This window comes from Penicillium psychrosexuale, assembly GCF_028828465.1.
Source record: "Penicillium psychrosexuale strain IBT 29551 chromosome Unknown utg000001l, whole genome shotgun sequence".
Lineage (NCBI taxonomy): Eukaryota > Fungi > Ascomycota > Eurotiomycetes > Eurotiales > Aspergillaceae > Penicillium > Penicillium psychrosexuale.
Genome location: NW_026643186.1, coordinates 1,488,846 through 1,512,791, shown reverse-complemented (window position 1 = coordinate 1,512,791; position 23,946 = coordinate 1,488,846). Strand labels below are relative to the sequence as shown.

The window sequence follows — 23,946 nt, the reverse complement described above, 5'->3', positions numbered from 1 at the left end:
TATGCTTCTTACCGCCCTTTTCTGCCGTCTATGTATCTATGTATAAAAATTATCCAGGGAGAAGATATGTAAAAAAAAAAAAAATTAAACCAACTGATTCATGTCGTTCTCAATGACAAAGGCCGCAAATGTAATCATGTGGTCCAGCGCTTAAAGCAGGCGTACGGACTGAACATGGCTTGCGTCTAGGCTCGGCCCAATGCCGACTTGTGATATTCAGTCCCGGAAAAGCGGAATGAAACCTCTTATATTACATATCCCTGCACACGAAACTTGCGCAAATGCAACTAATCGAGTCATAGCTGCAGGACTGCAGAGCACACAAGTACATACCCTCTCGGACATATCGTCAATAAATATTGACAGGTTGAACAGCTCAGCAGAATCGAGGATAATATGTATCGAGTCTAGCCAAATTGCCAAGCACTCGATAACACCAGTACATACTACATAGCCGGCAGACCAAGACGGCAGACCGGCATAATTGCACCCCACATTTCGCCAGTCCGGGGGGAAGGCCGAGTCTCAGCCACAGACAAGGTCGGCTTAGATCATATCCTCTTTCATCCCGCACATGGGGGAAGTCGGGGTCATGGCGTACATGCCCCTCCAAATGCGGGGGAAATAGGAAACTCCAATGAGCGTGAATCATTGGCTGTGATCGCTGGCCTCAGGGTATGATAAGTGAATATTTCCGCATGACTAGGGGACGCGGGTCCTCACTCGGGCCAAAGTGCCCCATACCCAGCGAATTTAATTAAGTCACCCCGCGAGAAATCGCCGTTTCCGGGGAAAAAATTAAATTAAATTATTCTTTTTTTTTTCATTTACTTTTTGGTACGGTGGCAAGAATTCCATGGTTCTAGCGTGTACATACCGGTATTCTACGATTCCTTCCAATGTATTGAAACTGAGTAAGCTCGGAGGTTGTCGCCAACTTGGGTAGGGCTATTTCCTTGGAGCCTTTCCTAGGATGCCACCTTCTACTCCGTACACCTATGCCTCTTGGGTGTGCTTGTCACTTCTATTCTTGCGAGAGTTGCGGCTGTGGTGTACTTAGCATCGCCACATCGGTTAAAGTTGCGAATATGCGACAGACCCTACAGACAGGGGCAAGACTCGAACCGCAATAAAAACCTAAGAAAGTAGCACAGCATACCTGCACCAATTTCTGTCGTTCCAAATCCAATAAACATGAGAAGACCCACCACTCTAGAATGGCAGCGAAGATATCTGCACTAGTCAGTGAGGTTAATCTATATAAATGAACATGATATAAATGAACAGGCTAGTTGTTAGCAGGACGGGTGAGCCACTGCTGGTTCTTTGCCTCGAAACGCTCTGCGCTAGCGGTAGCCAAGAACCGTCGGCAATGAAGCTCTACGCTGAACCTCGCTGCTTGAGTGAAATTCGACTGATGCTAAGAGAATACATATTTTGCTGTGATACAGCGCGGGGAGTGGTATGTGCTGTCATCATATATAATGTTATTGGACAATGCATGTTTCTCCCTGCAGGTACTCATCCGCCTATAGATAACCATTGTTTGCCCCATTATTTTCTCTCGATGTCAGCTGCTCATGTATAAGCTAGCTGCGGCTTGGGAAAATATACCAAGGTACCCTCGACATCAGAAGGAGCATAGCGACTCCCAAGGTTGTGTACTCCGTAGACTGCTGACTTGGCATACAAGACCCCTCTAATGCTCCAACGACACGGAGAGAGACGCTAAACGCTTATTAACTGCCTAGGATGATCACGAGGTCTTGAAAAGCATATAATGGCAGTTGATCAATGGAATCGTTATATCATTTCATATCTGTTCAGTGGTGATCCAATTCGAATTCCAATCAACCCTCACGCCCCCTTGCCTGGACCAGTCCTCACAGACGCCGAAAAATAAAAGTAGACATAACATCATAAACCAAATTTAGGTAAACCGCAAATCAGATCTGCTGCCGGGGAATCAAAAAAGACAAAGAAACAAAACAAAAACCAGAAAGGAGAATGGAGAAAGAAGAATAAAAGTCAAATCCATAAAACATCTAAACACCACCACGGCCCATCCTCTCAATTGAACTCATGATCCCGCCTCGGCCGGGAGTAGGCATTGCAATGCCAGATCTGCCATTGCCCCCGCTATTGCCACGAGAATGACCGCCAGGAGCACCGAATCTAGGGATTCTCTTTTCCGTAGTGGCAGGGGGACGGATGCTTCCAGACACAGAACGACTGACACTGCGACGACTTTCATCAGGGGTGACTTCGCGCGATGGCTGAGCTGGCTCGTTGACGTGGTCATTGTGCACAGAAGATGCCACAGAGGGCTCGCGGTCTCGAGGCTGAGATGGGGCGGGCGGCTGCTGCATGGCTAGCCACTCATCAACAGCAGCAACAAGCTCGCCCTTCTCGGCGCGTTCAGACTCCAGGTCTGCACGGATTCGCTCGGTATCTTCCTTCATAGCAACAATTTCTCGCTGCAGACCCTTAATCTGGGCCGCCATGACACGCTTTTCGGCCTCGTGCTTGTCATTCTCGCGAGCGAAGAGACTGGTATTAGCCGCGGCCATTGAATCAGACTGCGCGGTATCACGTTCGACGCGAAGATGTTCGTTTTCCTCGCGTGCAGCAGTGAGCTTCTTCTCCGCCTCGCGCAAGCGCTTCTCCCAGCGAGACTCGTAGCTCTTTTTCAAGGCCGCAACCTTGGTTTCATGCTTGCCCTTGTAGAGCACATGAAGCTCGCGAGCGACCTTTTCAACAGCATCCTGAACTTCCCGAGCAGTGTCTTCAGCTGAGTGAGAGGACTGATGAGATGAGCTGGCGTTACTGGCGCTAGATGCAGCCGCAGCGCGTGCAGCGGAAAGCTGACTTTCGAGCTCGACAACTTGGCCTTCTAAATTTTCCCTGTTTTTCTCGGCCTCTTCGGCCCTTCGAGACAGACGCTCACGCTCACGATCCCCTTCCACTAATTCAGAGCGGGCGGACCGCAGCACAGTTTCCATCTCATTGACTCGACGTTCCCACTCGGCCTGTTCCATCTCCAGCACCTCTTTGCCGGCGGCTTCGTTGCGCACTTCTTCCAGAGCTTCGCCGACACGTCTCTCCGCGTCTGCCACTGCTTGCTTTAGGCTTGCAACCTCAGCCTCTTTTCCGCTGAGAGTGGCTTTGAGGGAAGATATGTCAGACAAGAATCCGGACTTGAGTGACTCCAATTCACGGGGAGTGACCGTGGGAATGGATCGAGGAGTAGGCGCAGCCGGAATATCAAAGTCCAACAGTGACGACATCTTCCCGGGAGATCGAATGGATTGCCGCGCCGATCGCATAGGCGAACGCCGCGAAGTAGAGAAACGGGCACTTTGCATGGACTGACGAGGGAAGAAGTTCATTTGATCGGTGAAATCAAGCAGATTAGCAGAGTCACCTGGATGAGCCATATCACGTGGGCCTCTGGGTCTCGGCGTAGGCGATCCCATAGGCGAATTTCCATCTATATAGGCACTCGCTCTGTATGCCCTACGCCCTGTGCCTGGGGTGGTCGGTTCGGCATTGTGTCGATGCCCGTCCATAGTGGGAGGTGGGCTGGGAGCGACACTTCCTCGCGTTGATTTCATCGGCGACTGGGCGCGCAGCTTCGCAAATGTAGTCATATCAGGCATAGCGGAAAATGTGCTCAAGCAAGTGTCATCCATTGAGTCGTCGACCATCGAATTCTCGTGTGAGATATTCTCTTTGTCGCCATCTTCATGAAGTACTGTGCTCATTCCTTCATTGTGTCTGTCCTCTATCATGCTGTTGCCAATTGCTGATCGGTCTTGCACGGCACTTGCAGCGGAAAGGACGCTCTGTTCATGGACACTAGGGTCCTCTTCAACATCTATGTGAATCGCTGGTGCATCTGGTCGGCTCATCATACCCTTCTTGTGGCGCTCGTTCATCTGTAAAACGGCCTCCAGATCTTCAGGTGTTTGGTCATAAGATCTTTTGCGGGGAGTTGCAGCAACTGGGCGCTGGTCACTCAGCTTAAGTGATGCACGAGAAATTCGGCGTGACTTATGAAGATCAAGGGTGTTCTCCTTGGGACTCGGCCGGAGAGACGAGTTAAGTACTGGAGTAGGGGAAGAAGAGTTGGATGCTACCGGTGACTTCGCATGCGCATCTAACTTAGGGGTATCAACTGCCTCTGGTGCTTCGTCGCGGACGGGCGAGTTCGGTGTCACAGGTGAAGAATATTTAGACACCATTGATGAATCTTCTTGCACATCGTGTAGTTCCGATGGATCGGCTGTCATGTTTTTTGCTTCATTGCGGATAGGCGAACTAGAGGGATCGGGTAATGGCCGCGATTGAGGAATTGGCGAGTCACTCTGCATTTCGCGCAAGCGATCAAAGTCTACCGTCTCTTCCCGCGCATCAGGGCGGAATGGGGAGCTCTCCGGATCTTCTAGAGCTAGCCGCCTTCCCAACCCAGGTGACATAGGCTGAACCTCGCGCAGTTTTTGAAACCCCACTGTCTCTTCCCGGACATGAGGACGGAACGGGGAACTTGCGGGGCTTTCCTCCTCCAATGGCTCAAGCTCTGGGTATGGCAGAGGAGACGACTGTTGCTCTTCGTGGATATTTTGGAAATCCACTGTATCTTCACTGGCATTAGGCCGGAAGGGAGAACTCATTGGCTCCTCCACAGCCAGCCGCTTGTCCAAGCCAGGTGACATGGGCTGCACCTCGCGCAACCCCCGGAAACCAACTGCATCCTCCGTCACATGTGGACGGAATGGAGAGCTTATAGGACTCTCCTCCTCTAGTGGTTCAAGTTGTGGGTGTGATTGGGACGAGGTCTGTCGCATTTCGCGCAGCTTCTGGAAATCCACGGTGTCTTCGCGTCCATCAAACTGAAACGGTGAGCTACCACCGTGCTGATATGATTCGGCATCATTGAAATCGTCATTCGCGTGTTCATTTTCGTTCTCGGGTTCGTGAGGGTAGTAGGTTTCGTATTCATCATAGCCGTTCGGACTCGGGGTAGCGTGACTTGTCCATCCTCTCTTCAATGGGCTTGAGGGAGCAACATTTTCCGAGGGCTGATCAAGGGTCTTGTGAAGGAAGGGCGAAGAATTCGCCATTTGAGATTGTGCGCGCGCGTTCTGGTAGGAGGATGAGAGGGGCAAGAGTGGATTTGACATTATCAAAGCCAAGAGAGGCCCTCAAGAACGAGGGTGAAAATAGTTACAACTGAATCGTGCGAAGTAGTCTTTGGTTTTTCTCAGAACTAGTTCGCTGGACAAGAAGAGAGCAGAGCAAGGCAGAGTTTGTGTAATTATACAAAAAGAGTTGCAAGGTTGCCGTGTTGACGTTGCTGGGTAAACAGAGCTAGTCCCAGTTGGGAAATGTGCATCCCAAACTATCTAATCGGAGTCTCGGACTAGGTATACAACACATATCCCTGTCTTTGACCACATAGTTCAGTTATATGACCAGTTTGGCTCATAGTACTAGGGATAGAATATCAAGATACCACTCCGATGTCTTCTTTAGATGTCTTCCTATATGTCTTTCAAGCGTCTTTCAAGATTCTTTCTAGTTGTTATGTTCTTTTATGTCTCCTTACATATTTTTTTAGATAGCCTTGCTTTATTGGTATACTATCCAGCAGACTATTGAATACATGTAGATAGAAAGCATGACCCTACTTGGATGAGTGTAACATACGAGAAGGACAATTCCCTAGACGAAGCCTCTGTTGATAATATTAATGAGATTTATGATTCTACTAGTCTAGAACTCTAGTTCTAAAAAAGACCCCCATTCGACCCTCATTTCCTAATCCGACAATTACGCTTCTGTGTGCGCACCACCTTCATTGACAATAATATGAACGATGTCGTCGTGTGGCTGCTCTGGAAGAGCAACATAATGGCAAACAGCCGCTGGCTCCACGGTTGCTGATGAACGTTTGTCGCGCTGGATGAACCACAGCTGTAAAGCACCGAATAATGCAACGAGACTACTCCCCCACCAGGCAAGAGCAGTGCAGCCAATCTCAGCTCCAGCACTGTAAAGCAAGCCAGAAATCGGAGGAGCAAAAGTTCGAGATGCAGCCCCAGCGGAAGCAGCGAGGCCATTGATTTTCCCCATGACGGAGTCTGAGGGGCTAGCTTGCTTGATGAGAATCAAGAGGAGGGGATAGTCGATAATGGACAAGATATTGCGAACAATTAAACAAGCATAAATACCGACATAGATGAGTTGGCGCGGCAAAAAGACCAGGAAGGGAACCATGAAGTATGCAATTGGATGGAGCACCGTAACGATGACAAAGAGCCGCCAGATTCCCAGGTAATGTGCCAGCAAGGGGAAAATGATGCTTTGGATCACGAGGGCAATGATACCATCGGTGGACATGATTACACCCACAGTTCGAGTTGAAAGACCGACTCCGCCCGGGATGTCAAAGGGCGAGTGGTGCGAATGTGATGGCCCTCGGGGGTCCTTATCCTGCAAGAATATGGGCAAGAGATGGTCATATGTCATCGAGTGATAAGTAAAAATAGCCAACGCAACTACAAGCATAATGACTCGCCAGGTAAAAGCCTTGGGCTTTGGTAATTTCTTTGTCGCGGGCGAGGACCCATCGGCTTGCACATTCCAACTCTCGTCATTATGAAGGTGGACTTGATTAAAGGTCCCGTAAGACTCCGCTCGCAGGTCCACGCCAGCATTGGCGGTTGCACCAGATGTAACCAGAAGCGGCTGCTCAGCTGCCTGGTCGAGATGTCGATTGGCCTTGCCGGACTGCATGTCTGGATGGGTCTCTTGCAGGAACAGCCAGCTACCGATAATGCTAAGGAGAAGTAAGACGCAGCAAACAAGGTTGGGCAAAAGGTAGGGGAATTTTCCAAAGAGGCCATCAGCTGGGAATAGGGATGGGAAGCCTTCAGTTGGCTTTGCTAGCAAGCCTCCAATGGCTGAATGTAATTAGCATTTGCAGTAGAATTCTATAATGGGAAGACTATACATACCTGGACCGATAATCGTTCCAATTGACCAAACAAAAGGCATGATGGCATATGCTCGAGCTGGAGACAAGATTAATCCCTGATTCCGCTAGATATGACATAATAGAGATGTACTTACGTTCATGTTCAGGTCGCTTGACAAGCTCACCAACCATTGTTTGAATTACTCCAATGTTCCCATTCAGAGCTCCTCCAAGGGCTCGACCGGCGAGGGCGATCCAGAAGTTCGGAGCCATCCCAACCAGGAGCAAAGAGGCCATAGTACCGAAACTTCCAGATATAATGATAGGCTTTCGGCCTACGCGGTCCGAAAGAGCGCCCCAGAGCATACCAGTCAGGGCCTCTGCGAGCGAAAACGCCGAAATCAAAATACCGGCATAGAAGGAGGCATTGTTACCATTGGCCATGTGGAAGTCCTTGACCATCACCCACGAGTAGGGGAAGATAGAAGTCAAGGCGATAGGCTCTGCGACCCTGCATATTGCTGTTATGTTGTGTCAGTCATTGCCAGGTACAAACCCGGGATATGGCATACCTAGGAGGAAAAGTTGTGCTGTGGGAAAGCTGTCTGGCGATGGATGTAGTCTTGCCTGTGGTGTCAATGCCATAGTTCTTCAGAAGCAGCTAAGATCTTACGGCAATCCACCCGGCAGTGTCGAGTTGATCAATGCCCGTACCTTGTACCTTATGAGCAGAAGGTTTTCCTTCCTTCTTTCTCTTTCTTTCTTTCTTTCTCTTTCTTTCTTTCCTTTTTAATATTCCAAGAATGCCAATTTCATTTATCTGAGAATATAGGAGGATCAAGGTGGGGTGAGGTTGAGAAGTCGGAGGGGAGAACTTTGGAAAGATACTTTATTTTCCACAGCCGAGAACGGACACAATCTGATCCTGACCCTTACCTAAAGGAATTTGGAACTCTTGATCCTTTACAGATACTTATTTAAAGAGATATGGATAGAGATAGTTTGAATATTGTCTTATACTGTGTAGTCTTATCTCTCCAAAAAAATCTGAGTGGCGAACCATATTTTGTTCGGGTATCTCGGCAATGGCCCGTGATATTGTATTGCTCAATAATGATTAGTTGTCGAATTAATAACAGAATATAGCATAATGTAACTAACTATGACATATCAATTATATAATGTTATATCCAGTAAACAACACTGTAGTCTTTCGAGGTTCCCCACTCTACTTTCTTATATCTCAGTCGACCAATCACAGGCCACATAATCATTTAAGTTAGACCTATAGATCAGCCGCATATGTACTTCACATGTTAGAAATAATTGAATATAACGTCCCTTATATCATCTAAGCCAAATGGATCAGTCAGTAAAATGCGTCGGCAATGACAGAGAAACCGCATAAGCGGCCGGCTATTCAAGGTTATACTTATGTCCATAGTCGATAGTTGTATATGCCATGCCTACCCTGGACATAGATATATTGAAAGAAATCAGAAATCTCACTATTCATCGATCTGAATGCTAAACACAAAGAATTTCTATCCTTGACCAAAAAGTAAGAAATGATGATATGAAGGGGGAAAAAAAAACCATGAGCACAGAAAAAGATAAGTAGAGATGCGTTCACCGGTGACCAATCCCCTGCGCCGGCTAATCCACACATGTCATACGGTCCGGATTGTATCTAGATACCAAATAAAGAAAGCCAAACTGGAAAAAAAGAAACAAAAACGAAACAAAATCAAAGGATTCACGAAGTAGCCTCTGGATGCGTGGGGGAACTAGTGATTTCGACAGAGCGGGTCTCAAGTTCTTTGGGAAGGGTTCCAGAGTGATCATGAGACTCCACATGAGACTCAACGATAGGCGTCGATTCAGAGTTCACCTCTAAAGGCTGGTGGACCGACGGTGTGGCACTTGAGGAAGAGCCCTCTGTCTGTAGCTTGTTGGAAGTATCCTCAACGTGTTCCGAAGAGTCTTCCACTTTCTCCTCATCTCCAATCACAGCAGCTAGACTGCGGAAATTGAACATCGGCTCAAGAGAGTTGGTGTTCCCCTCTCCAGTAGGAGGGCCACTTGTGCCATCCTCCGGGGTGATTTCCATGACAGAGGAGAGCGACGAAGAAGCGCTGGAGACCTGTCGCAGGTGAGATTGTCGTGACGGCTCGGACAGATCTGCCGATTGGCTTCCTGGTGCTATTGGTTCAAGCAACGCAGGGGAATTCGTTTCTTCCGCGGTTGATGGCAATGCACGATCAACTCCCTTGCCTTTACTAGCAGCAGCGATTTCTTCACCAATGACATCTTCGCCTATGACAGAGGATGAGCTACTAGTCCCCTTACCTATACTGGACTCGCCGAGGACATCCAAAGCGGAGGCGCTAGCATTATTGCTGTACAAGCCAGTCTTGCGAGCCATCTTATCCGCCTTCTTAGCCTCTTTCTCCCTCTCCTTCTCCCTCTTTTTGGCCTCCTTTCTTAACTCCTTCTCCTCCCGTTTGAGGCGCTCGTCTTCACTGGCCAAGCTCAGTCGGATAGCTTCCATCATCATCATTTCCTCAAGATCGTCGATTCGATTGCGCCTCGAGCTTGATCGAGGAGCAGCCGGGTTGCCCGCTCCCTCTTCGGTAGAAGCAGAATCGGTGTCTTGTGCAGTTGCTCGAGGTGTCCGATCAGCACCCGTACGCTCCGTCAAGAAAGCCAATGCATTGAGGGCGGGTGAAGAGGTCCGGCCGTCTCCACCGGTGGCTCTTCGCATTCCGCGCCGTCCGATGCCAAAACCCCGTGACTCACTCCCAGATGCACTGGGGTTGATCAAATACGCTGCAGTGTGGAGGGCGGTCGCTGCCGCAGATCGACGTGCCGCGTGGGCTCGTGCATTCGATAATTTGGTGGCCCAATCCGGTCGAATCCTATCAGTTGTCACCACGGTGGGATCAGTGGTGGATAGGGAGGTTGCACGGCGGCGACCTGGAACGGCTGCGGTGGCGGATGATAAGGAGGAGGTGGAAGATAAGGGGGAAGTGAAGTTAGGTGAGAGCCGGGCCCCGGGGTCTGCAGCATAAATCAGGCCCCGACGGAATGAGGGCGATGAATAGGTGACTCCGAACTCCGGCTGGACACAGAAGGGACATGCCGAGGGCTCCGAGACTAATTGCGACTCGGTTGACTCAGCCTGCTCTCCCTCAGCTGAAGGAGCATTCGCGTGGGGCTCGCCATGCTCTGGGGGGTGCGGGTCCGGGCGCTTGATCTGCACGAAGCATTCGGAGCAAATGGGTTGATCGCAGCATCGGGTGTGGTTTAAGTATGGCGGATAGTAGAGGAAACAGATAGGACATTCGCTTGCGTCCTTGTACAAATTGACTTCGATGGGCTGTCCGTTGACAAATGGGTCCTTGGGAAGCTGCAGTTCCCGGGGCATTAAATCTGTTTGCGAGTTATGCTTAGTGGTCAAAGCAGCCAAGGTCTTCGCCCTTGTTCGGAAAAGAGGGGAGGTGGATGTCCCGGATGCGATGGGAGATGCGGAGGGTAATGATTGAGGGGGGTTGGAGGACTGCGAAGCATCTGAATTAAAAGATTGCGATCTGGACGTTATCGGCACTGTGAGATGCTGGATATTTGTCGGATCGGCAGAGGCTTTGTCTGCGGTCCTGGATAAATTGTGCTCCAACTCGGGCGGGATCTCATCTGGCAGGGGAATGGGCATGCCTCGGGCAGCCGCCATAATCTGATGCTCAGCCCACGACTCCGAGAAGTCATTAAGGCCTTTCCAGAAGGGAGCCAGTCGACGTTCGATCTAACCCGCGGTCAGCCTTGGCTAAATTGCATCTAGGGGGATTCCAAGCAAACCTACCATCAGTTGGCGCACCACTACCTTATTGTAGTCTTCTGTCCCCACATATACGCCCTGCGTTACGAGGTAGCCTCCATCGACATGCTCCTCCTTCATACTGCGCTCCCTCTCTTTAAGACGAGCCACCCGTTCCTTCTCCAAGCGGCGGACCTCACGCTCTTGTTTTGTCTCCCGCCGATTCTCCAGTGTGGCCACTTCACGATCATGACTGCTGCCGATTCCAAGAATCGAAAGGTCGGGCCTACTGCCTCTTGCTGCACGAGAACCTTGATATGGCCGGCTTGAGCCATCGGAAGCGCCCGGGGATAATTGACTTCGACGACCTGACGGGGCTGTGGAGCGTGACTCCTTAGTCTGGGAGTTTCCCATGTTAGAGCCCAGATGGATGTAATAAGGTGGAAGGATGGCGAGATTGTCGGGTTCAGCCACGACAGTTCCGACAGTCACGGTGATAACTCCGGGATATGGCGGAAAGGGCCCCCAAGGGGGGGTTGTATTGGGGGTGGGCAGTAGAAATGGATGTAAAGAAGATGGAGAGGTTTAAAAAAGTTGAAAAGAGGCTAATAGAGAGAGTGGAGGTAAGAGGAGTAACTTTCAGAGCGGGGGGGGGTTTGTGATCTGTCCGGAGTAACTGGGGAAATGAGATCGGTGAAGACTTTCTAGGACAACAACCTCCATGAGGCCCAAATGATATCAAGAATATTTACAAATTCGAGATTGAAATATTCTGATATTCCAATAGAAAAGATAGAAAGATAGAAATACCGGATGTGGCGGATGTTATTTTTGTTATTTTTTAAATTTTTTTCTTGGGGCAAGTATACCTGCCTAACTAGACTAGTTATGGGAATTACTACAAAACCACATAACATGTATTGATACATATCTATAGCATATGATAGGTAGGATAAACAGGTTAAATAGCATAAATATCAAGCTTTTTACTAATTCTCAACCCAAGATCATCAGTTGATCCATCGTCATTGTCAAGTCATGGGCAGATACACTCCATTTCTACTATTGATAGTGCGATGTAGACATAATAGGCTCTAAGATGCAGCAAAATGACTTTTAGTATAGATCTCAAAGTATTAGTTACAATTAACTGTGGTAGTCAACTAGTTAAGTTAACTAACTACTCCGTAGTTACGTGCATAGTTAGTTAATTAGTTACTGGAGGCAACAAGGCCAATTAAGGCCAACATTTAAGGCCAACATTTAAGGCCAACGTTTGATCAACCTCGGAACAACCTCAGCCAATAGTAATCTACATACAAAAGGCGGTGGCATAAATCAGTCTACATTTTTTTTTTGCCAAAGAAAAAAGATAGAAGAGCGGTGTTGAAGCTTTGGAATCTTCCTCGAAATTATTTTGAACCTTGACATCCTGCATAGGCCATGCAGTAGTGATAGCTCTACTCATTCTCACTCCTACCGAGAATCCTCTGGCAATGACTGAAACGATCAGACTGCATATCACGCCTTTCACCCAGGATATCCTTCCGTCTGTGCTGCCAGCATCTATTCGCAACTTGGCCACAGACATATCTTTCCACGAGATTTCTACATTCCCAGAGAACAACTACGGATACGTGACTCTGCCAAACATGGAAGCGGAGAAGATCAAGAAGAAGTTGAACGGCTCGATCCTCAAGGGCAAGAAGTTCAAAGTCGAGGCGGCCCGCCCTCAAAAGAGACACCGGGAAGAAGAAGATGTGGTGCCTGAAGCCCCCTCTAGTGCCAAGAAGAAGTCCAAGAAGTCCAAGAAACAAGCGCCCGATGACGGTGTAATGGAAGGCTTTGAGCTTCCCGCCGACCGCAAAGTGAAACGGGGTTGGACGGAGTCCAGTGATGCTAAGCAAGAACGACGAAAGTCGGAGAAGAAGGACAAGAAGGACAAGGAGGAGAAACTGCAACCCAAGTCCAAGTACACCGACAAATCCGAATGCCTGTTCCGAGCAACAATCCCACCCAACCGAGCATCCGACGCAGCTTCCGATGATAAGAAAGCAAAGAAGAAGAAGAAGTCGAAGGATAATGTCATCCACGAATTTGAGAGAACGGTGACCCAGCCAAGCTTCCTGCGCACCGCGGAGGAAAGCGCAGCGCCTACGGCTACATTTGAAGATGGAAAAGGCTGGGTGGATTCCACCGGGAATCTGAAAGAACCCGCCAGTGAGAAGATCTCGAAGGATAATTATCGGCCTGGTCAGATCCCAGGGGCCAAGGAGAAGCGCCGAGCTGCCAAATTGGCCGCCAAAGACACGAAGAAGCGTTCACGCAAAGAAAAGACTCCAGAGGAATCTTCCGAGTCTGAAGATTATACCTCATCAAGTGGCTCATCTTCAGACGAGGGCGGTGACTCAGAGAGTGAGGTCGATGAGAACAAGGCAGATGAAAACCCCGAAGATTCATCTGCATCCTCCGACGATGAGGAGGAGGTCAAGCCGCAACCCCAAGAAGAGACCACCAAGTCTACAGAGGCTAACGACGGTGATGCTGATACACCGAGCCAGTCAGACTCGGATAAGATACCCACGGAGGCTGCGCAAGAAGTGAAAAAAGATTCACCTACCAAGGAAGTCCATCCCCTTGAAGCTCTTTTCAAGCGACCCGCCCCGACAACATCCGATAACAAGCAGGCACCCGAGGCCGAGGCTGGATTCAGCTTCTTTGGTAATGACATTGAATCCGAGGACGAGTCTCAAATGGCTGAGCCGCAGACACCTTTCACACCCTTCACGAAGAACGACCTACAAAACCGAGGTCAGCGCAGTGCAGCTCCCACCCCCGATACTACTGCAGCCAACCGGCACATGACGTGGAACGAGAGTGAGGACTCGGATGATGAGGACATCTCGATCGACAGCCCTGTCAAAAAAGCTCGTGCGGAAGCCGGTGCAAGCATGGAGGAAACTGAATTCGCAAAGTGGTTCTGGGAGAATCGTGGTGAGAACAATCGCGCCTGGAAGAAGAGGCGACGCGATGCTGCTAAGGAACAGAGACAGAGAGACAACCGGAAGAAGGGAATCAAGGCAAAGTCATAGATTCAAAATATGTACCTAGATCTGATGTGGTACTTATACATAAACTATGCTGCTAGTAGCCTTCAAATGACACAAATACTATGTAATTTAAGCCAACGACGTTTCCAACGTTGGTCAAATCTAAATATAAAAAAACCTCATGGTCTTTGTTGGATTGCGTACACAGTCATGTGACCCGCATTCATCATCATTGAGCTCGTCCAAACTAGGACTCGTCGCATCGTCCACTGTATGCCCAGGATGTTTTCGACCTGGACCTCACAGCGCAGCATACAGCTGTTGCTGCTGCTTTTCACATTTTTGTCTCTCACGTCATTGGTAGCAGCGTCCAGTAAGTGCTAGCCTCTCTTCTCCGATGCCTCGAAGCGCCAAGTGGAAGATCGAAATGCTACCATCTTCGCGTCGATATCTGTGTGATACTAATACTCAATGCTTACAGCACCAACCTCCTTCTGCAAATGCACCTGTTTCTCCAATAGTACGATCATCCCCCTCAATCCTGCCAAGTCCGAAAGCTCCTCCGGCATCGACCACGTCCGCTTTTACGAGCGCGACTCTCTCAGCTCCGAGCTTGAGCATACCGATGAATACAGCAAACGAGCCGAGAAATACCGATCTCTGAATTGTAATGATTGCAATCGGAAGTTCTGTCTCGACTACGAGCTACCAACATGCAAAGGCGCTAAGGAGGAAGATGTGTATACGACTTGCTTCCGTAAGTGATTTGTCGGACTAGTGAAGCAGCCAAGAGAAATCGAATTGGATACTATAACAGATTTGCTGACGGATCTGCGGTACTAGAGCGAGATTCACGGAAAGACGAGGCGGTGGTGTTTATTTTTATTTTTGCTACCGGTGGACTGCTGGCTTGGGCAGCCTGCAAGCCATGGATTGAGCGATATGTCGAGGTAGGTCAATGCATAGCGAGATCTGTGAGAAACCCGACTAACTGATTTAGGCTGCACGAGAACGCAGGTCGTATATACCCGTTGCTGAACCCGATCGCTAAATATGAAATGATTTGATATGATTTTGAATGTATAATTTTGTAGGCTGAAATATCTAGCAAAGAGCCTATAATTCCAAGACATGAGACTAAATTCATTAACATATACAACATACGGAGTAGGGATGATGCCATGGGAATTTGAGCTCGATATGATATCAGTAGGAGGAATGTACTATAAGTTCAGGGGTAAACACATCAACACTTATCTTAGTATACCTCACTAGTAACTCTTCGCATAATCTACTCCGTACTAGTAAGTTGTGGTAGATAGATCTATTTATTTAGCTATTTAGCGCTTCTAGATTGCTACAGATCCAATCCCCACTACGGACTATCTGAAACAGGATAGATTGGAGGTTATGGCCAGCCAATAGATCCGATCAGCCAGAGAGAATGTGATTTAATAGGCATTGGGGGATCCTTATATATGTGCACACATTGGATCGGCTAACAATTGCCAATCGAGTGGATTCAGAGAGAAAACTTGTTTAATTAAATTAAATCCTTTTCTTGCTTTTTTTTTCTCTAATCTTCCTATTCTTCTCTCCTTAAATTACTCTCTCTTCTTTATGAGGCCCGATCCCCTTCATATCCATATTGGAACTGGTGGCGTTGATTTTTTTGTAATATCCAGAGATAGTATATACTGGAATTCGAAATATGGCTATCTTCGACTCAGAAAAGCGCCCTCGTGGCCTTCGCGTGCCCTCTCTCGCAGCATTCAAGTCTTTCCAGAAGAAATCGTCGGAACCTGTGCCCACCGAGCCTGTGCCCTCCGGGGAGTCAACTTCGCCTAAAGCGACAGCCTTCCCTACCCCTCCACCACCGAAGCCGGCGCCCCCGCCGGGCAAGGACCTCCCAGTGTCCCCGAAAGAGGAAATTCCCGCACCGCAGACCTTAACCAACAACCCATACTTCCCTCCGATCCCCTCCCAAAATGCAGTCCCAGACCGACGCCCAATTGAACGGGTCCCCAATCCAATGCAGTCTCCTCCCCCTCGGATGACAGGCCTGCGAAACAAGAAATCACAGCCCGATTTCCACGCACCCCAACAACAGACAACAAACTATTTCGCGCCCCAAGCTCCGGCTGACGAGGCCAACTCCCCCCGCTGGAAGACTTCATCCCAACCCCGGACAGCGCCGAACCGCCACTAACAGTGTCTGAACTGCCACGCGATGAGCTGGCCCCTTCGCCCTTCGTACCACCGGATGTTGAACCCGTGGCGCCGAAATTGAACGAAATCCACCTCACATGCTACCAGCAACACCGCGCTATGCCCATAGCGCAGAATGCGTGGTGTCCGCTGCCGTGCATGACTTGTCAGAAATTTGACATTGAGATCCGGCACCGTTGTGTGTTCTGTTGCCTGCGCATCTGCGAGTCGTGCTACCAGACTCTGCAGAAATGCAAGAATCGATCCGTCGAAGAGCTGGTCGATCGACTGGTTGTCTGATTTGTTGATATCTCAAGGTGGTGTTATGGTCGTGGTGTGTTGACATGAATGACCTCAGCATATATTGCACGATCTCTTGCGCAGGAAGTACAGTTCCTGTAAGGTTGTCAGTTATGTTTTCTATTTTTCTTCTTATCTGTATACCTTTTTTTATGATACCAAGAGCTCGTGTATATATTATGGTTTAATCAGGAGGACCGAAGCTGCATGTTAATATGAATAGATATTCTTTTTTTTTGGGGGGGGGTGTCCTTGACATAAGTGTAGCATTTCGTAGAGATCTCTGAGAGTTTGGAGAAGCTATGTGCTAGGTCAGCTTATTGCTGCGTCAAGAATACTCCCATATGGTACAAACGTCTCTGAGAGATCAATCGTGATCCTCCTCGGTCAGACCAGGACACCCTTCCAGCTCAAGATCCGTTTCATAGGCATATTTGCACCAGAAACAATACCGATATGTCTCGCGCAGAAAGAGAACCAGCTTGCGTAACCGCTCAGCTGGCTCTAACGCATTGAAGGCATCGAGCTCCTCGTCGTCTTCTTCCAGCTCTATCTCCAGTGTGGAGGTATTCTGATCCAGTTCACTGCCAAGGGCCTTTTTATCCTCCCGATCCATAGTAGGGTCATCGTATTCTGGTAGCCGTGCTTTGGGGAAAAATGAAGAAGGGAGTGAGGATTGGAGAGCATGGCGTGTCTGACGGTCACTGTCGTTCCTTTCCCGCTCACGGATGAGACCTCGGTATAGGACGTTGATTTGCGACGTGAGCTTGATTGGCTTCTTCTTTGTCGCGGCTGCGTTGGGTCCGTCGCGTGCTTGACTAGGATCTGCGGAGTCACCACCTTCTTTGTTGGACTTGGTTGAGGACCCTATTTCTTGTTCTTGATCTTCGTCGGTGATAGCCCCACTCTCCAATTCCGCATCCAGCCTCTCTGCAACTTTCTGCGCAGCGCGCACCTGCGCTTCGATGCGTCTCAACTCGCGCTTTTCACGAACGCGGTCTCGGTAACTTCCTTCCTCGTGTTTGATTTTCTTTACTGCTTCTTCTGCCTCCTCACGGAGCTTGCGCTTTTTTTCAGTGTCCAACCCGATTCCGCCGCGGTTTTCTTTCATGGTTAGGTTCAGCGGTTCAGCGCGCGCCTTTAGGAAAGAATCGGTAGTGACACTGCCAGAATCGCTCGCTGCAGGAGGCTTGCCAAGCACCCCACCAGGCTTAAAGCCAAGCTTTGCCATCATTTGGAATCCTTTGTTGGTGGGGTTGAGGGTGCTTGTGGCCAAGGCTTCCTCTCGGCGGGCGGCTTCCCGAGCAGCGCGTTCGGCTTTCGATGGGACTCGGCCTCGAGCTTCGGCCTGCATATGGAAAAGAATGTTAGAATAGGTTTCGAATCTAGCCGGAGACAGAGCGTTGGGCTAGAATGTGAAGGATACGGCACCTCTCGTAGTTCGCGGCGCTTTTTTTGTGCGAAGGTCTCCTTTTGAGTGGGCTCCTCAATGACCATATTCATGTAGTCGTTTTCATCTTCCGAGGCCATTGTTTCGGTTGCCAAGAGTCAAGGTATGGCCTAGACGCTAAAGAAAGGGAGAGAGGAAGAGGAAGAGATCCGCAGGCGGACAAAAGAAAACGCTTTGGGTTTTGCGGGGAACTACGGTGGGGCTCTGATTAATTAATTTGGAGGCTCTGATTATATACAAAGTACGCTATTACACTATTAATGTACACTATATAACATATATTATGGGATTATAGTACTTAAGAAGAAGTATATCAGGTTTGGTAGCATTTTCTTCGGTCTTTTATCGGGGGAAAATGTGGAAATTCGGATTAAAATCAGCTAGTTATATGTTATAGACCAAAACAAAGACGCTATTTATGCCAAGGATCACTGTCTTTCTTTGTTTATATTTAGACTCGATGGTTTCAGATGTTTCCCAGCGTCTCACTTCTGTTTCTTACCTTAAAAACTATATGGATATACAGTTGCTTTTGTAACGAAATACCTCCCAAGAGCATTTAAATCATGATTTTCGTTCCTATTACTTACTTCTGAGGCCAAATAGCCTACTCACCGCTAAAATTACATACCTATTATGTCTATTATGGATGGTGTTCTTCCCCGTAAAGATCCCTTACTGTACTTGTGACACATCCCCGTAAGCGTCTGTTTGCATATCTCAATGAAGCAACAGTGGCGCAAGGGCTTTGTCTTTGTATCACTGTATAGTAGCTGAGTTCGGTGCATTGTCACCGTGACTTCGATAGACAATGCTCGGCGTTTTCTCTTCTCTCCGCGGGACCCTTTATAAGCCATGGCATCGACCGGTTGACAATCAGACTGTCAGTCACGTCACCATGGCGATTTTCTTGTATATCTGCTCTTTGCTATCTCTAGCATCTGCTTCTACGGTGGTAGACCTCGGCTATGCTAGCTATGAAGGTCGCACACTATCCACCGGAGTCACACAGTGGCTTGGCATGCGATTTGCTGCTCCTCCTGTAGGTGATCTGCGATTTGCTGCCCCGCAGGATCCTTTGACTGTGAAGGGAATACAGCAAGCAACCGAGGTATGTATCTCTTGTGTTCGGTTATCCATAGGTGGCTACTGACCATTCACTGCTAGCATGGAAGTATATGCATCCCCACAGCAGCAAGCGAAGGCCAGACAGTCCCATCAGGAACATCAGAAGACTGTCTGTTCCTCGATATATATGCTCCCACAGCCGCAGCAAAAGGTTCAAGCAAACTGCCTGTCTATTTCTTTATCCAAGGAGGAGGATTTGCACTTAATTCAAATGCCAACTATAACGGCACTGGGTTGATCAAGGCATCCGGAAACAATATGGTCGTGGTCACTTTCAACTATCGGGTTGGACCGTACGGATTTCTTGCCGGAGATGAGGTTGAAAAAGGAGCCAGTTTGAACAATGGTCTGAAAGACCAACGCAAGGCCTTGAAGTGGGTCCAGGAGCATATCAGCAAAGTAGGTCAAGCCGTCATTCCTCGTTTTTTTCGTGGCTTTGTTGTTTGATACCTGGTTTTGACACTATCCCAGTTTGGCGGAGACCCTAAACATGTTGTCATTGGCGGTGATAGTGCAGGTGCTGCCTCGGTGACTCTCATGCTCTCGGCGTATGGTGGCAGAGACGAAGGCCTGTTCGTTGCCGCAGCTGCAGAGTCACAGAGCTTTGCCCAGATGCTCAATGTCACCGAAAGTCAATTTGCATACGACGCGCTGGTAACTGCAACTGCATGTGACAGTAGTCAAAATACCCTGGCATGTCTGCGCAACCTCGATGTCAATGCTTTGCAGCAGAAGAACATCAACAGACCATACCCAGGAGCAAAGGGGAAGCCGTTATACCTGTATAGTCCCACAATCGACGAGGATCTGGTGCCAGACTACACGTACCGCCTCTTCCATGAAGGCAAATTCATCAAGGTACCTGTGATATTTGGCGATGACACCAACGAAGGCACGAAATTCGTTCCCAAGAGCACCTCCAGTGTCGATGAAGCAGATACGTTCATCCAGAACCAATTTCCAGCAATAACGCAGGCCCAACTTGCCAAGCTCAACAGTATATATCTTACTCCAAACCAGAAGGAGACATTCCCTGGCGCTGGGGCCTACTGGAGGCCGGCAAGCACGGCGTACGGCGAAATACGTTACATCTGTCCCGGAATTGACTTGTCTTCTATTTACGCAGCGGCAGGTGTCCCAAGCTGGAACTACCACTACGCAGTCCAGGACCCCGCCGACGAGAGCTCGGGAGTGGGCACACAGCACACCATCGAAGTGAATGCGATCTGGGGTCCGACCAATACCAACCACAAAGCTCCAGCTTCGTACTACACTACCAACGCACCAATCGTGCCTGTGATGCAGGGTTACTGGACAAGCTTCATTACGTCTCTAGATCCGAACACCAAACGTCTTCCTTCCAGTCCGAAATGGCAGACCTGGGGCCAAGGTGGTGATGCATATCAGCGGATCTTCATTCGAACCAACGAGACGAAGATGGAGACGGTGTCACAGGCACAGAGAAACCGATGTGAATATTTGACTAGCATTGGTCTTGATTTGAAGCAGTAGCAGTATATATACCCCTGGGAGTAAATGAATTTGTGATTTACTGAGGTCAGGCTTTTTAACTAATCGGATTCCTACTAAATGACTATGAACTACTTAGGTACCTCTACATAGTGTTTTTTCTATGCCGGGTGCGTATGTAGTTCAATCTACGGGATCTTTACAGCAGGAGATCGATAGTGCAGGAGATCGATAGTGCATCTAAGCACTCGTGAATCAGTGTCGGTCGCCGCTAAAGTAGACGAAGAACAATTCGAAAGGGCTCTTGTGCCTAGTCCCCACGACCTATTCCAGGCAATTGAAATGCTTGCATGCGACAGCGGTCACCTGGGAATTAAAGTCCATTCCAAGGTTAACACCAGAATGCCCTCACCAAACCAAGATTCTGATGGTTCCAAGGTTCCGCCTAGAGATGGAACCAAGAAGTGCTTGTTTGTTTCGTTTATTCTTTTCTTTCTATTCTCTAACCTTGGAAGTCTCAATCAGGGAGCACAACATGGCCTACCGAGACAATATCGTCGTCAGAGGAACCTAACACAGTCTTCCCTGTTGACTTTCCGGTTTGTAACCGCCTGAGATCATCACCAGCCTCCGAGAAATTCAAGAGAGTGACAGGAGAAGGTGGGGAGATAATCCCTTCCAGATAGAACTGAAGCGTGTCTGCTAACAAAGTCTGAATGGTGGGTGGTCGAAGTTTCATCATCACGACAAGGTCCCCTGCTGCGGAAGTAAAGCCGCCGGTAAATGGCTTCATGTCAAGTCGTCCATTGCCATATATATCGCGTTTTCTAAGCTCTATGAGCCTCCCTAAAGGCGCAATGCAGCTCCATGAGTGACGCAGGAGTTCACCACCGAGGAAGTTCAAAACAACGCCAACGCCTCTTTCTCAACATCTAGAATGTCCTTTTGTTCAAGGCACTCAAGATCCTGCTTTCAGTCTACCCAATGGCAGGTAGCACTTCTGTCAAGAGTTCGATGACTTGAATCCACATGTATAAGAACGACGTTCGTGAATTGAATCTGCATTGTTGAAGATGACTTGTCCTAAAATGTTATGTCGCTTTTCAGTTTCTTCAAAAATTCGAGTATAGCATTGTGACACAGAAACTCGTGGCTAGGCTCGCTACTGACATCAGACGCAATCTAAATTTCTCTAACATATCCATGGATGTCGGGAGATATACAAACCGTATTGTTCATACAACAATACAAACTCTATTGTTCTGTGAATAATATAAACCCTGTTATTTACGGAACAATACAAACCCTATTGTTCACAGAACAATACAAACCTTGGTACCTATCCGCCAACCTCTGGGGTATAAACAGGGCTCTCATACTTCTTCTTCTTCTTCCCTCCCCACCCTTCCAGGTTTCTTCAAGTCTTTACACTATTCATCTTCTGCTACAATCTTCACTCTGGTATATCACTTCACTTTGTACCATCAGTTCACTCCAGTACATCACTTCTTCACTCTCGTTTATCACTTCACTCTCAGTCGTCATCTTCAGTCATGGACCCCTCAGTGCCGTCTCTAGGGCCTTCAGGCCTTCCTACACCCCCGCTGTCTCCTCGAAAACGACGCCGCCACCTTCGTGAGTCCGATGATGCAGAAGGTGACATGAGTCTTGAGCAGTACTTGCAGCGCGTCGAAGTTTACCGATCGACCAGTATCCCCAGTCGGTTTCCTTCGCCAGTGAAACTGGAGGTTCTCCCTTCTCTTGAGAAAGTACTCAGGCCACTCTACCCTGAAGTCAGTTCGATACTGAACCAACACAATCTGCCGGGGATGATGATGTATCGATGTTGGAGGATGACCAAGCCGGGGTATCCCCGTGGTGACATCCCCGTCGATATTTTCAGTGTCCTCCTTGATACCTCGACTCCAAACATCTCTCCTCTTGGCCCTATCAAAGACGAGATCTTGAGCCTCTTCCGTCGACACAAGGTCAGAGTGCATGTCGAAATTTCGAACGACAAGCTCTGCCACCACCCGACATTTTTCTCTATCGCCTTAAACCACCCTCTTGTCAAAGCATACGACCGAGTCATGCAGAATCTTGTCGCCATCCTGAAGCAGACACTTGGTTCCAACTTCAATATGCTATGCCCCTTCAACGTTGGTCCGAATGAAGCCAAGGCGCAGCCGACCATTGTGGTATTTGTGGAGCCATGGACGATTACAAACTGGTTTGAGCTGCGACTTCAAGTCATGTCTCGACTCTTGCCACACATACAAGCGGACAGCTTTGACATCGAATTTTTACCCGGCGCCATGTCATTCCTGAATGGAGGCGGCATTCCGTTCACACACAACGTCAAAGAGCATGAGGTTCCCCGAATGGGATCCTCGATCGGAATTGAAGGAGACAAAAACGCCGGAACGCTTGGCGGGTTTGTGACATTGACTCACGGTGATGTCGTTCGTAGAGGTTTTTTGACCAATTACCACGTGGTCAGGCCATCGCCGTCCCAACGCCCCTCTGACAGCAACGATTTTCTCCAAAGTCTCGACCGTTTCGGCTCCTCCCCTGTGCGCCCTCTGGCCAACAAAATCACGATGGAATCGCCATCTGGCCTTGATAAAGACGCCACCGCTGCCCACATTTCCGAGCGCTTAGAGGCAATGCGCGAACACGAGACTGAGCTGAATGCCAAGGTGCAAGAGCGAGAGCTACTCGGAGCTACACCAAATCCCGGAATCCTGGAGGCGCTTTCAAACACAAAAGATTCTATTCAAGAGGCGTTGCTTCTACGTTCAGTCGTCGACCGAATGCCGTTCAGCCTAGGTGATGTTCAGTTTGTGTCAGGATATGAAGTGCACGGTGGTCACGTTATAGACTGGGCATTCGTTCAGATGTCTAAAGCCGCCGAGCCAAAGTTCTTCAGGCCAAATTTTATGCCATCGGTCCCTAAGAAGTACCAGCCAGAGAAATGGAGCCCGTCTCAAAATTCTGCAATCTGGCTAGGAAAGAAACCTCTCAGTGAGTTTGGGTCACTTAAAGATGGGGATTGGTGTTGCAAAAAAGGTCGTACTTCTGGCTTTACTGCAGGTGTAGTGAACGGCCCAAAAGCATACTGCAAGTGGAATGGCCCTGAAGTAAGATATACCCCGAGCGGACAAAAAGTGGAAATGTGTGCTCTTGAAACTCAAGAGTTCGTTATCGTGGGCAAAAGAGCTGGAGTAAATGAGGAATCGTTCTGCACGGACGGGGACTCTGGTTCATTCGTTCTCGGTGAGAGTGGAGAGGTCAAGGGTTTGCTGTGGGGGGGTATGGAGAAAGACAAATGGAATTTGGGGCTAGCATCAAGCATGCCTGATGTCATGGCTTCGATCCAGGAGAAGATGGGAGGGTCCGTTACATTGAGCCTTCCGGCTTGACTCATTGATCTTTCAAATCTGTGGACAGTTGCTTCCAAGGTTCTGTGCTTATTGAACTTTAGTTGCATTACTTCGTTGAAACCCATTGCGTGTTTCTAGCTTCATTTGACGTCCAGTACCATATG

At 48.8% G+C, this 23,946-nt stretch overlaps 10 protein-coding genes across 10 annotated transcripts; 5 read left to right on the top strand and 5 right to left on the bottom strand.

Annotated features, from left to right (window-relative positions):
- Nucleotides 1-2,045: 2,045 nt before the first annotated feature.
- N7518_000568 (uncharacterized protein) lies at nt 2,046-5,183 on the bottom strand (the record flags this gene model as incomplete). The annotated part of the gene is made up of 1 exon (XM_057181496.1): nt 2,046-5,183. One exon carries the CDS (start codon nt 5,181-5,183, stop codon nt 2,046-2,048), a length of 3,138 nt encoding a protein of 1,045 aa, XP_057046846.1.
- Nucleotides 5,184-5,832: 649 nt separating this feature from the next.
- On the bottom strand, nt 5,833-7,624 carry N7518_000567 (MFS transporter; the record flags this gene model as incomplete). The annotated part of the gene is made up of 4 exons (XM_057181495.1): nt 5,833-6,965; nt 7,020-7,076; nt 7,135-7,500; nt 7,552-7,624. The coding sequence occupies 4 exons, from the start codon at nt 7,622-7,624 to the stop codon at nt 5,833-5,835; spliced, it is 1,629 nt and encodes a 542-aa protein (XP_057046845.1).
- Nucleotides 7,625-8,735: 1,111 nt separating this feature from the next.
- sip5 (Sip5p) lies at nt 8,736-11,207 on the bottom strand (the record flags this gene model as incomplete). Its single annotated transcript, XM_057181494.1, has 2 exons — nt 8,736-10,781; nt 10,839-11,207. 2 exons carry the CDS (start codon nt 11,205-11,207, stop codon nt 8,736-8,738), a joined length of 2,415 nt encoding a protein of 804 aa, XP_057046844.1.
- A 1,082-nt stretch (nt 11,208-12,289) lies between these two features.
- On the top strand, nt 12,290-13,885 carry N7518_000565 (uncharacterized protein; the record flags this gene model as incomplete). The annotated part of the gene is made up of 1 exon (XM_057181493.1): nt 12,290-13,885. One exon carries the CDS (start codon nt 12,290-12,292, stop codon nt 13,883-13,885), a length of 1,596 nt encoding a protein of 531 aa, XP_057046843.1.
- Nucleotides 13,886-14,125: 240 nt separating this feature from the next.
- N7518_000564 (uncharacterized protein) lies at nt 14,126-14,894 on the top strand (the record flags this gene model as incomplete). Its single annotated transcript, XM_057181492.1, has 4 exons — nt 14,126-14,216; nt 14,325-14,600; nt 14,687-14,793; nt 14,844-14,894. The coding sequence occupies 4 exons, from the start codon at nt 14,126-14,128 to the stop codon at nt 14,892-14,894; spliced, it is 525 nt and encodes a 174-aa protein (XP_057046842.1).
- A 660-nt stretch (nt 14,895-15,554) lies between these two features.
- N7518_000563 (uncharacterized protein) lies at nt 15,555-16,052 on the top strand (the record flags this gene model as incomplete). Its single annotated transcript, XM_057181491.1, has 1 exon — nt 15,555-16,052. The coding sequence occupies one exon, from the start codon at nt 15,555-15,557 to the stop codon at nt 16,050-16,052; it is 498 nt and encodes a 165-aa protein (XP_057046841.1).
- A 666-nt stretch (nt 16,053-16,718) lies between these two features.
- On the bottom strand, nt 16,719-17,881 carry N7518_000562 (putative G-patch domain protein; the record flags this gene model as incomplete). Its single annotated transcript, XM_057181490.1, has 2 exons — nt 16,719-17,699; nt 17,783-17,881. 2 exons carry the CDS (start codon nt 17,879-17,881, stop codon nt 16,719-16,721), a joined length of 1,080 nt encoding a protein of 359 aa, XP_057046840.1.
- An 818-nt stretch (nt 17,882-18,699) lies between these two features.
- Nucleotides 18,700-20,441, top strand: N7518_000561 (uncharacterized protein; the record flags this gene model as incomplete). The annotated part of the gene is made up of 3 exons (XM_057181489.1): nt 18,700-18,912; nt 18,969-19,328; nt 19,401-20,441. 3 exons carry the CDS (start codon nt 18,700-18,702, stop codon nt 20,439-20,441), a joined length of 1,614 nt encoding a protein of 537 aa, XP_057046839.1.
- Nucleotides 20,442-20,916: 475 nt separating this feature from the next.
- N7518_000560 (uncharacterized protein) lies at nt 20,917-21,192 on the bottom strand (the record flags this gene model as incomplete). Its single annotated transcript, XM_057181488.1, has 1 exon — nt 20,917-21,192. The coding sequence occupies one exon, from the start codon at nt 21,190-21,192 to the stop codon at nt 20,917-20,919; it is 276 nt and encodes a 91-aa protein (XP_057046838.1).
- Nucleotides 21,193-21,952: 760 nt separating this feature from the next.
- Nucleotides 21,953-23,821, top strand: N7518_000559 (uncharacterized protein; the record flags this gene model as incomplete). The annotated part of the gene is made up of 1 exon (XM_057181487.1): nt 21,953-23,821. One exon carries the CDS (start codon nt 21,953-21,955, stop codon nt 23,819-23,821), a length of 1,869 nt encoding a protein of 622 aa, XP_057046837.1.
- Between the last annotated feature and the right edge of the window lie 125 nt (nt 23,822-23,946).